Source organism: Schistocerca piceifrons, chromosome 5, assembly GCF_021461385.2.
Source record: "Schistocerca piceifrons isolate TAMUIC-IGC-003096 chromosome 5, iqSchPice1.1, whole genome shotgun sequence".
Lineage (NCBI taxonomy): Eukaryota > Metazoa > Arthropoda > Insecta > Orthoptera > Acrididae > Schistocerca > Schistocerca piceifrons.
In genome coordinates, this window is record NC_060142.1 from 646,597,906 (window position 1) to 646,609,988 (window position 12,083).

General features: G+C 42.4%; 1 protein-coding gene across 1 annotated transcript in view; it reads right to left on the reverse strand.

The window, feature by feature from the left end:
* LOC124799176 (lachesin-like) overlaps positions 1–12,083 on the reverse strand; it is a 930,642-nt gene that overhangs the window by 552,061 nt on the left and 366,498 nt on the right. The window contains exon 3 of the mRNA XM_047262712.1: positions 6,042–6,249. Within this exon, the coding sequence (XP_047118668.1) occupies positions 6,042–6,249 (208 nt within the window). The remainder of the gene's footprint in view (positions 1–6,041; positions 6,250–12,083) is intronic.

Sequence of the window (12,083 nt, forward strand, 5' to 3'; positions counted from 1 at the left end):
TCAGTCCTTTAAAAAGCTACAAGTGTTGCGTTGGCACGACTATAGTGCTGGGCATTAGAATTCCAAAACTCTGAAGGCGGCATGCAGCAAACGTCTAATTGGCATAAAGTGTAGAACATGCTCGGGAATACAGCTGATCAGCATTCTTGGAGCTCCACGCACTGCAGGTAGTGGAAAATGCTTCAAATGGTTCTGAGCACTATGGGACTTAAATTCTGAGGTCATCAGTCCCCTAGAACTTAGAACTACATAAACTTAACCAACCTAAGAACATCACACACATCCAGAATGAAATTTTCACTGTACAGCGGAGTGTGCGCTGATATGAGACTTCCTGGCAGATTAAAAGTGTGTGCCGAGCCGAGACTCGAACTCGGGACCTATTGCCTTTCGGGGGCAAGTGCTCTACCAACTGATCATATCAGCGCACACTCCGCTGTAGAGTGAAAATTTCATTCTAGAAACATCCCCCAGGCTGTGGCTAAGCCAGGTCTCCGCAATATCCTTTCTTTCAGGAGTGCTAGTTCTGCAAGGTTCACAGGAGAGCTTCTGTAAAGTTTGGAAGACAGGAGACGAGGTACTGGCAGAAGTAAAGCTGTGAGGATGGGGCGTGCTTGGGTAGCTCAGTTGGTAGAGCAATTGCACGCGAAAGGCAAAAAGTCCCCAGTTCGAGTCTCGGCCCGGCATACAGTTTTAATCTGCCAGGAAGTTTCATCACACACATCCATGCCCGAGGCAGGATTCGAACCTGCGACTGTAGCGGTCGCGCGGTTCCAGACTGTAGCACCTAGAACCGCTCGGCCAAGCAGGTAGCAAAATGGTTGAAATGGCTCTGAGCACTATGCGACTTAGCTTCTGAGGTCATCAGTCGCCTAGAACTTATAACTAAGTAAAAGTAACTAACTTAAGGACATCACACACATCCATGCCCGAGGCAGGATTTGAACCTGCGACCGTAGCGGTCGCTCGGTTCCAGACTGGAGCGCCTAGAACCGCACGGCCACTCCGGCCGGCAAGCAGGTAGCAGTCCCACCATTTAATTCTGTACGTACAGAAAGATTACGCCGCCGGTTTCTCATCCTGAAGTTAGGGTGGTGGTTTTTGAGAAGGTCGTGTTATATCTGGTCTACAAAGGAGAAACTTCTATGTCTACATCTACGTCGGAATTCGATAGCAGCATGATCGTTCCAGCTTCTCGTTCTGTGATACCGTCCCTCTTGTCGATCGGGATCCAACGACTGTCATGTGACTATGGAATCGATGAGTTCAGGAGGGCCACACTCAATGCACTGCTGGAGAGCAACGGCCCCATGCGTCTAGCACCCGAGAGGACATGTGGTTTGATTGCAGTACGGGATCGTACCGTAACGTCAGTAAATGGGCTTGTCTGCTGCGAGACAGCTATCCACATGGACAGTGAGACGAAATCTGGTGAATCGTGGACTGTCGTCACGGTGACGAATGGTGCAGATTCCTTTCCTGCAGGAGCAGTGGTATGCTCCACGGCCACACTGGACACAGGTGGGGCAGCAACTCGTCTTGTTAAATAGAATCGTGGTGCTACGTATGGTATCATGGCTGATACTGGCATATGAAAAGATTCCGAGGAAAATGAACGTTGCTAGTTGTCATCATCGTTCAGACTCATTAGCTGGGATGATTGTACGCATTAGCTGTGCAGCACTATCACATTTGGTTGTAGGGCCTGGTGGTCCAGTGGTAAAGCGCGAGCCTAGATACCGGGGGATCGCGGGATCGAATCTCTGTCTAGACCATGGGAATCTTCAGTCTGCCTCTAATGAAGCCTTCACTTTTCAACAACGTAAGGAGTCAGCAGGAACGACATGAGATTAGGTTTACACTTGAAACTATAGAGCCACTTTCCTCGGCTCTATAACTGTAGTTAAATGCAAGTCAGCAAAGTGGCGTCCAATTGAAAGACATGCTCCGGACCAGTGATTTACACGAAATTATAATTATTGCCTCTGGTTCTCGTAGCTGGTAATATAGACAGCAACCATTATAGTTTTGATGTCTTATAGCCGATGGTGTATCCTGTATTAGATGCATTTGTGGTCTGACATCTTACGAAGATATCGCCAGATCGCGATGTTGCCTCTGGTTCTTGACTTCCTCGGTATAGCCAGTGGTGAACCGTCTCCGTGGCCAGCACATTCCTCACTCTCTCCACCAATACAAAAAATGTTGTTGCCGAGAGATTCCCAGTAACCCGCCATTCGCCCGTTCCTCCCACTGGTGAAGACTAACGTTGACTGGAAGCAGCATGGAGTATCGTACCCGCACCCATCAAGCAACTTTAGTTACAATTGAAGTCAACCCGGGTTGGAGACATGAGATGGCCGGTATGAGTACTAAATTTCACATCTTATGTATTTTCAAATTACCTAACAATTTCATCGAGCATCCCTCATACCTCTTTTGTACTTCCAATTCATATTATCCAACATGTGCAACAATTTGGCGATCACAAATGTCTCCACCGTCATTCACTGACGCAGTTATCTCCTGAGCAAGATCCAGTTAGACTACATAGCAACTTGTGAAGTAAAATGGAGAGAGAGGACGAAAATTTCGAGTCAGATGGATAGAGGCTATAATATATAACCATTTAATGGTATGACAGGTGCTGGCTTCGTTATGATAGGAAACTACTTGAGTTGCATGAAGTACATACCAATGTAATACGGCTTTATAAAAACATAAAAAAGTTTTGCATCACTCCAGTTCGCAGAACTCCGAAAGATAGACTTTGACTGTGGATATTGTATCACAGGCACAGTCCCTTTGAATTTTCAGAGATGTAACTAAACCGGCTCAGAGATGTAAACAACCATGTATGAGCAGCACCTATTAGACGGAGGGGATCCGACAGCCTATCAGTTCCTGTCATTACACCAGAAAGGAGGTACACGGCTCGTGTTGCCAGTACTTCAACCATGCCTAGACGGTCAATACCGCGGTTCGATCGCGTCCGCATTGCTACTTTGTGCCAGGAAGGGCCCTCAACAAAGGAAGTATCGAGGCGTCTCGGAGTGAACCAAAGCGATGTTGTTCGCTCATGGAGGAGATACAGAGACAGAGGAACTGTCGATGACATGCCTCGCTCAGGCTACCCAAAGGCTACTACTGCAGTGGATGACCGCTACCTACGGATTATGGCTCGGAAGAGCCCAGAAAGCAACGCCACCATGCTGAATAATTCTTTTCGTGCAGCCAAAGGACGTCGTGTTACGACTGAAACTGTGCGCAGTTAGGCTGCATTATGCGGAACTTCACTCTCTACGACCATGGCGTGGTACATCTTTGCAACCACGACACCAGGCAGCGCGGCACAGATGGGCCCAACAACATGCCGGATGAACCGCTCAGGACTGGCATCAAGTTCTCTTCACCGATGAGTGTCGCATATGGCTTCAGCCAGACAATCGTCGGAGACGTGTTTGGAGGAAACCCGATCAGGCTGAACGCCTCACAAACACCATCCAGCGAGTGCAGCAAGGTGGAGGTTTCCTGCAGTTTTGGGGTGGCGTTATGTGGGGCCGATGTACGCCGCTGGTGGTCATGGAAAGCGCCGTGACGGCTGTACGATACGTGAATGACATTCTCCGACCGATAGTGAAACCACATCGGCAGCATATTATCGAGGCGTTCGTCTTCATGAACGACAGTTCGCGCCCACATCGTGCACATCTTGTGAATGACTATACTCTGGATAACGACATCGTTCGACTAGAGTGGCCAGCATGTTCTCCAGACAGGAATCCTATCGAACATGCCTGGGATAGATTGAAAAGAGCTGTTTATGGACGACATGACTCACCAACCACTCTGAGGGATCTACACCGAATTGCCGTTGAGGACTGGGACAATCTGTACCAACTGTGTCTTGATGAACTTGGGGACAGTATGCCACGACAAATACAGGCATGCATCAATGCAAAAGGACGTGCTACTGGGTATTAGAGGTACCGGTGTGTACAGAAATCTGGACCACCGCATCTGAAGGTCTCGCTTTATGGTGGTAGAACATGCAATATGTGGTTTTCATGAGCAATAAAAAGAGCGGAAATAGTGTTTATGTTGATCTCTTTTACAATTTTCTGTAAGGGTTCCGGAACTCTCGGAACCGAAGTGATGCAAAACTTTTTTGATGTGTGTATAACGAGGATACATACAGAACTAAATACTATTAAACTCTTTTGATACGAGCCACTGCTCTCCACATTTCTTCAGATATTTCTTATTATTCAAATGTGAGGAAAGGTACATATTTTATCTTATAGTGGTAATATATGGTAGCAGCCGTCATCAATGAAGAGCAGTTGGATTTCTGGAGAAAAATAGTAGTACACAAGACCGTATCACTTGAAGTAATACTTCATCTTAAAAAATAGAGTGAACGGTCTGTAGATTCAGAGAAATCCTTTAAAAATGCTGAATCTAATATGTTCTTTGAAATGTTGAAGATACAAACGGGAAGCGAAAGGTTAACTACAACGTGTACAGAAACCAGACTGCGGTTGTAAGAGTCCAAGCACATGAAAGGAAAATAGTAGTTGAGAAGAGAGTGAGACAGTGTTATATGAGCAAGCAGTAATGGGAATGAAAGAGACGTTTGGAACATGAATGACTTCAAGAAGCAGGTACAAAACGCTTAGGTTGCCGTTGACGCTGTCATTCTCTCAGAGGCGGCCATTAATATTGAACATCAGTCGAACAGAATGGAAGTAACCTGAAAAGATGCTATTGAATTCCACAAAAGTCAATAAAGGGTAGTGGAATATAATTACATCAAGTAAACCTAAAGGAATTACATTAAGAAACGCGGAACTAAAAGTAGAAAATAACTGACGATGGACGAAGTAAACCAGATACAAAATTCAGACTAGCAACAGAATTACAGGAAAAGCAGTGGGCAGTTAAACAGAACATTGAAAATTATTCGGGTAACGAGATGCAGTGGAAATTCTCTGAGGCAATGGCCAAAGGTATACGTGAAAATTGTAGAGAGTTGATCTGTGGTACTGGAATGGAATTAAGAAGGAAATAACTACGGCAGGACAGGACAGGACAACCTAGGTGCTGAGTGAACAGCGGCGGCGGAGGATTGATGAGTCAGGCAGTGGTCGGGCTTAGAGTTAGGTGAAGAAATACAGTCAATACTGGGTAAATTGGATTGAGATTATCATGAGGTACAAATAGAACAACGGCCATAAAAATGACGGAAGTACACCGAAGTCATGTACGATGGACAGAAAATGTCGTGAAGTGTGTTAAAAAGGTCAGAGGATCTTGATGTGGAGCAAACAGGTTATCCATTAAGCTGGTTAGATTTTGACAAAAGCTCTGAATGATGAGGGGAACCTTCTTGAATAATAGTGCCCTACTACTATTAGGCAACGATAGGGAAAAAAGGAAGTAGTTCCTAGTGAAGTAGTTCCTTGTGTTCTAAGAAAGCAAAGTGTGGACAATGAAAATCAGGAGGACTAACTGGAAGCATCTAAAATTTTTGGCTGTTGAAAAATGTATAAAATGATACAGCTCTGCAAAGAATAAAAATAGAAACATTGCCTGCGGAAAGCCTTGCAATCGTGTCAGTTAATTGAGGACTATGTCGTGACGTTTTCATGAGCTTTTGTGTGCAAATCTTGTGACTTTAACAACGATAAATATTCAATACCTACAGTTCCGTCATCAGCATCGTTGTATCACTGACCAGCACGTTGATTCCTCTGTAATAACGCTGGGAAACAGACGGATAAAAGTTTCAAGAAGTGAGTGGATTGCGTTTTGCTTCTCTTAGAATTACCTTCAGTGTTTAAGCTGTCTGCAATGGCCAGTGTTCACAAATTCGTAAAAGTAAAGTAACGATATTGTCCATTAACAAAGCAGTAAGCTCGGTCTTCTGCTTAGCCTGCCGCAAACAGACATCGTGACTACTACAGAGGCAGATAGTGCCTTAAACAAGACGTGCTACTGTACGAGTATGGCAGCGCAATACTGCGGCCGTGGAGACTCACCGACGACGTGCAGGTAGCCGAACTGCGTCTTGGCGGTGACGGTGTTGATCTGGCACATGTAGCGGCCCTTGTCCTCCTCCTGCACGTTGCTGATGTGCAGGAACCACGTGCGGTGCTTGTCGTGCGTCACCGAGATGCGGGGGTTCCTCGTGATCACGTGGTTGTGCACCGTCAGGATCGCCGATTGCTCGAAGTGCATCCACGCCACCTGCGTCAACACAAAAGACACGCCTCGAGTAAACGTCTCAGTCGGTGTGTGAAGTAGTTTCAGGCAGTTCCGTACTGGCAGAAGAGTACAAGACATAATGCATTTGCCGCGTGAAGTAATGGAAATGATATGGTCTTTCGGATTTTCTTGCTTTGCTCGCATCCTCCTACACAAGGTATGTCAATTTATTCGGCTATTGTAGACAAGAGCACACACTGTTAAAAGTGAACACGATGCTTGAAATTATAAATACCAAATCTGTATACTGTTCGAGTGACTGCATAGGAGTATTTTAATAAGTGAAACACGGAAACATTCCTTAGAATATCCTATTCAACAAATTACTTCAATTTTTCGACATAGTCTCCAGAGAAATGGTTACAGTTTTAACAACAACGAACAAGTTTCATGAAGCCATCACGGAAGATGCCTCTCTTTCAGTAACCAGATTCTCACCTTTCATTTCAGGCGTGAGCATCTCTAAGATCCATAATCGTAGAGCTGACGATAGCCAAGTGAAGTACGGATGTGAGTGATACTATGTTACGAAATTTAGAGCCCATCTATAATTTCCCGCTGAGTGATGCCCAATACACTTGAATCAGCTTTTTATGTGTTTTCATTTAACTGGCTTTTGGCCTACAAGCCACAAATTCTTCTAAACAGTTTTCGAAGATGACTGCCAACTGTCGTTAAGTAATGTATAAAATACGCATTTAAACCATCAGCTGTTTTTATTTTAAATTCAAATTCTACCAGTTTCGTTCTTGGACCATCTTCACGGATGAAGGGTTCAAATGGTTTGAGCCGCGATACTGTGTTAGCTGATGTTCTGCACTGCTCTGCGTACAATTCGTATTGGATGTTTGCTTCTAAGGTCTTGTATCACATGTTTATATTCATGAAACGCAATGCACATTTTAAGTAATGACTAACGCAATATGGCGGCTTAAACCATTTTATCCTTTCATCCGTGAAGATAGTCCGAGACCTAAACCGGTAAAATTTGAGTTTAAGATAAAAACACCTGGTGGTTTGAATATGCATTTTATACAAATTCATCACTAACTGTTACTGTTTTAGGTATTTTCTATGACTAACATTTATTGAACATTTTTTAAATTATTTTTAAAATTGATACATTATTTGCTGAAGGGAATTTCCCATGTTGGTGGTTAATGGTTAGTGACATCCTTTAAGTGTATTGGTATTAGTTTTTTTTTACTTCCTTAGTAACGAGCTGTCTGGCACTTCGGTGACAAAACTGCATTCACAACGCACACGTAACACTCATGCATATAGCCACATTGGACACCTGTAAAATTTACAGAATATAATGAAAATATATGGGCAGAGAGATGTTTTGAAGCCTCAGACATCTATGATGTATATATGCAGACTGAAGCGACGAATATAACAACTTTTCTTTTCTACTCTTATTTATCCCCTATTTGAATAACTTTTTCCAGTATTCTGGGAATCTGGCAAAGGAGCTCACCATTTGGAATTATTGGACGTGGCCTTACTTTTTGTGCATTAACCAGATAACGAAGGGAAACCTCTCGATCCTTTGTCGGAGATGGGTTTGGAACTATTAGGTGAGGGGTGTTAGGAAGGAAAGGTACGACACAACACTCTGAATATGAATGAAATCCTTATTCCTAAGTAATCACCAGAGGCTCAGGAGCACAACTACCCCACTGTTTCAAGAGCCAAAGTATACCCCCCCCCCCACTTAAAAAAAACTGGACCAAGCATATGGACGTTGGAGGGCCACATGTCAGGGCTGTAGGGCGGATGCTCGTCCGCCCCGATTTGAACTTGATCATTGCACTTGGTGTGACATTAGGCACGCGTGGACGCACGTTATCGTGGAGTAGAGTCACATCCTACATGAGCAGCGCAGGCCGTTTTCTCTCGGTGGATTTGCACAGGCTACAGAGAGTATCACTGCAGACGTCAATGTCTTTATAGCAGAAATAAATTCTGAAGGAATGGAGGAATATCTAGGAGGAATTAATATTTTCAAATTTCTTAGAATCTATGATTTTGACCCGTATTTGATGGCAGCACCCAATATATATAATAGTGAGGCGAATTTCATAATCACTAAAACGGTCCTCTGAGCTCATTAAACGTTTGGAGAATGTCAACAATTGTCATCAACTATAATCGCACGTTCTTTATTCCACTTTAATACACCTTCTTCATTAAATGTGAGTTCAGATTCTCATTTTCCTTCATTGTCCAGGAAATCTCGCGCCGTTGCCTTTTTTCTTCCCCTCCTCCTTCAGCTTCCAATGTCAGTTCCTTGTTTATATATATAACAAGTAATCAGATGACCCTAACCTTTTAAATAACTATAAAAATACTGTAAAATATTGAACAAAGTTATTCAGAAACCAAAAAGTATGTATCTGTGCTCAAAAATTAATAACTCCACTAATAAAATCAAAACTATGTGGGAATGATACGAAATCAGACTGGTGCAAATTACCCCAACAAGACCCAAAATATTGCTCTTAACAATGAAGGTAAGCTAGTTCAAAATCAAGATACTGTAGCTAAAACCTTTAATGAGCACCTTTTAACTGTTGCTGAGAAAACAGCATGCAAAGGCTCTTCAGAAGAGCCAATAAAAACTCTGAAAGAACTTTTCCCTAACTCTATAGACATGATAGGTATGGCCCCCATAACTGTGCAAGAAGTAAGAAAAACCATAGTTTCTCTAAAAACTAAAAATTCATAGGGGGTAGACAATATTTCCAGCAAACTGCTAAAAGCCAGCTGTAATCAGCTCTCTAAAGCTCTAACTCATATATTCAATACCTCTCTAAATCTAGGTATGTTCCGTGACAGAATGAAGTATCTTACTTGAAGCCCATCTACAAAAAAGGTGATCCCACAGATGTCTCCAACAATCATCCTACCTCTCTTGTAACAGCATTTTCTAAAGTCTTTGAAAAATTAATATATGTCAGGATTATCAATCACCTTGAAAATTTGCACTAATTAGTAAACAACAATTTGGTTTCAGATCAGGTATATCTACAACCGAAGCAATTTAAGCACTTACAGATAACATTTTAGAATGCCTTGACAAGAAAAAATTACCTGTTGGCGTATTCTGTGACGCGACTAAGGTTTTTGATTGCATCAATCACAGAATACTTTTATTAAAAGCAGCCCAATATGGAATCCGTGGACAAATAGGTAACTGGCTCAGATCATAACTAGAAGACAGACAACAAAAAACAGTATTAGGTGTCAACAATCTACAAGTAGGACAGGTAGAGTCTGACAGGGGAACAGTACACAATGGAGTTCCACAAGGGTCAGTCCTTGGTCCCCTCCTGTTTATTATATATAGTAATGACCTACCCCTGTCCTTGAACAGAGCTAACAATATCACAATTTTTGCAGTTGATGGAAGTATAGTGACAGCCAGCAAAACCTCCACTGACGTAGAGTTAAATGCCAACCAAGCACTTGCAAATGCTCAGAACTGGTTCAACAGACCTCAGTATAACAAATTACATGCAGTTCCAATCCAGTTACATAAGCCCAGAAGAGATTAACGTTGCACACTAGAGCCGACAGTTACAAAGCGTTCAGTGCAAAAAGTTCCTAGGCGTTCACATAGATAACCGGCTCAACTGGGAATTCCACATACAGCAAACACTAAAAAAGCTTAGCTCAGCAACATTTGCCATCCGAATAATCTCCAAAATTGGAGACATCAACGTATCAAGTCTGCATATTTGGGTTATTTCATTCAGTGATGTGCTATGGAATAAACTTTTGGGGCAGCTTACTACTTTAAAAAAAACTGGTATGCCAGAAAAAAGTAGTCCGAATTATTTGTAGAGTTCCTCCAAGAACCTCATGTCGCAATCTTTTTAAACAGTCAGGTTTATCAACCACTACCTCACAATAGTTCCTCTCACTCATGGCTTTTACACTTCTCAATTGCTCTTAATATGAAACACATGAGGCATACCATCATTACAACACAAGTACACTGTGAGCGGAAAAATCTGTCTCTGATAGAAAAACGAGTAAAGTACACAAGTACAAAAATCGTTAACTGACTCCTGAGTAATATAAAGTGTCTACAAGAAAAGAAAATGCTATTCAAAAAAATGTAAAGGAATTCCTGCGGAATTTTTTTTTTTCTCTTTAGATGAATTCTTCAGCAGATATAAATAATTTGACTAGTAATTCAGATTATTTCCTTTGTCATTGTATCTGTATTGTTTTTTATCACTACTGTATTTTTGTATTGTATTGTTTATTATCTCTATTATATTATTGTATTGTACCAGTTTTGAATCATCATCTACCATATGTAAAATACCAGTATGTTTTGTATTGTATGACATTTATATTATATCTGCTTTGACTCGTTCCACACCTATGCGTAATCATGCCATACTGGATCTATGGAATATGTATCTCAAATAAAAAAATAAAAATAAAATAACCTAGACGTGGCGAGGGACTCAGTACTCAATGATCCAGATGACCAGTGTGGGACAGTCTATTCTTGATATCTGGTCGCCTGGTAAGTGGAGAGAGGAAGTAAATTGGTCAGCAATGTGGGAGTTTAGATGAAGAAGATCTTATGAGGCAAAGAAGGCGGACGAGTTATTTTCTCCGATACCTGAACGGTAGTAAAGGCGGAAAGGAAGGACCTCAGTACGGTGGATCTAGCGGAAGAGGCAACCCACCAAGCAGAACAAAAGTCCACGTCGCTCCTGGCTTGCAACAAGCGGCTACGTGGTCAGCGTCTCTCTACACCTTGATGGCGGCTGCAGAAATCGGTAGCGTCTGTTACCAAAGTGGTCGGGAACGATAGGCGTCTGTTCCCATATTCGGCGGCCTCTTGAGACCCATCTGACGATTCGATCACAGATGTAACATCCCACGAAGGGGCTAACACCCCTTCCTGATTTACTTTCATCCAAGATATGATGATAAACACTGAACAGAAAAGTACCCCGGGAGGTAAACAATCCTTCATAGCCGGAAACAGTGATGCAACTAGGCCCTCTTATTCTGGGGAGCCTAGTACATCGAGTACGGAAGAATCGGAACTTCCTAGAAATTCTCACATACAGCCTAAGAAGAAACATCTGCTAGGCACATTGAACATCAACGCCCTAATAAAGATTGGGAAACTTAATTAAGAGATGCGTTAAAAAGACGCAACATACTCATACTATCACTTCAGGAAACCAGATACGGTGTTCAAAACACATTTGAATCAAACGGCTACAGGATCTATAAAGGAAAACCGATCATAAGGAATGAATAGAAAGTCAGCATGATTCGATCAGTTTTCATGGTCAAACGGAATCTAACAAAATCCATAACGAATTATGCTTCCCCATCGGAGCGAATATCACTTCTCTCGTTCAGATTAGCAAACAGAGGCTACTCCATCATAAATGCACATGCACCTACCAACAACGACAATAGTAAAATCCAGAAAAACTCGAACAAATTCGGGAGACACTACCAAATGAGACATCAAAAATACCAAAGCATCACGTAAAATTACTCCTAGGAGACTTCAGCCCACAGATCGACAGAGAAGAGAAATGCAAGGCAATAGTAGGATAATATCCTTCACACAAACGCACCAATAAGAATGGAGAAGGGCTCATCAACTTATACAGGCAATTTGACTTAAAGCTAATGTCAACCTTTTTCAGGGAATTACCAAGGAGAAAGAACACCTGGTATTCTCCGAATACACATTTAGGCTTATATCAACTGGATGATGTGGTACTAACGAAACAAAAGCATAGAGAAATCATGAACGTAGTGGT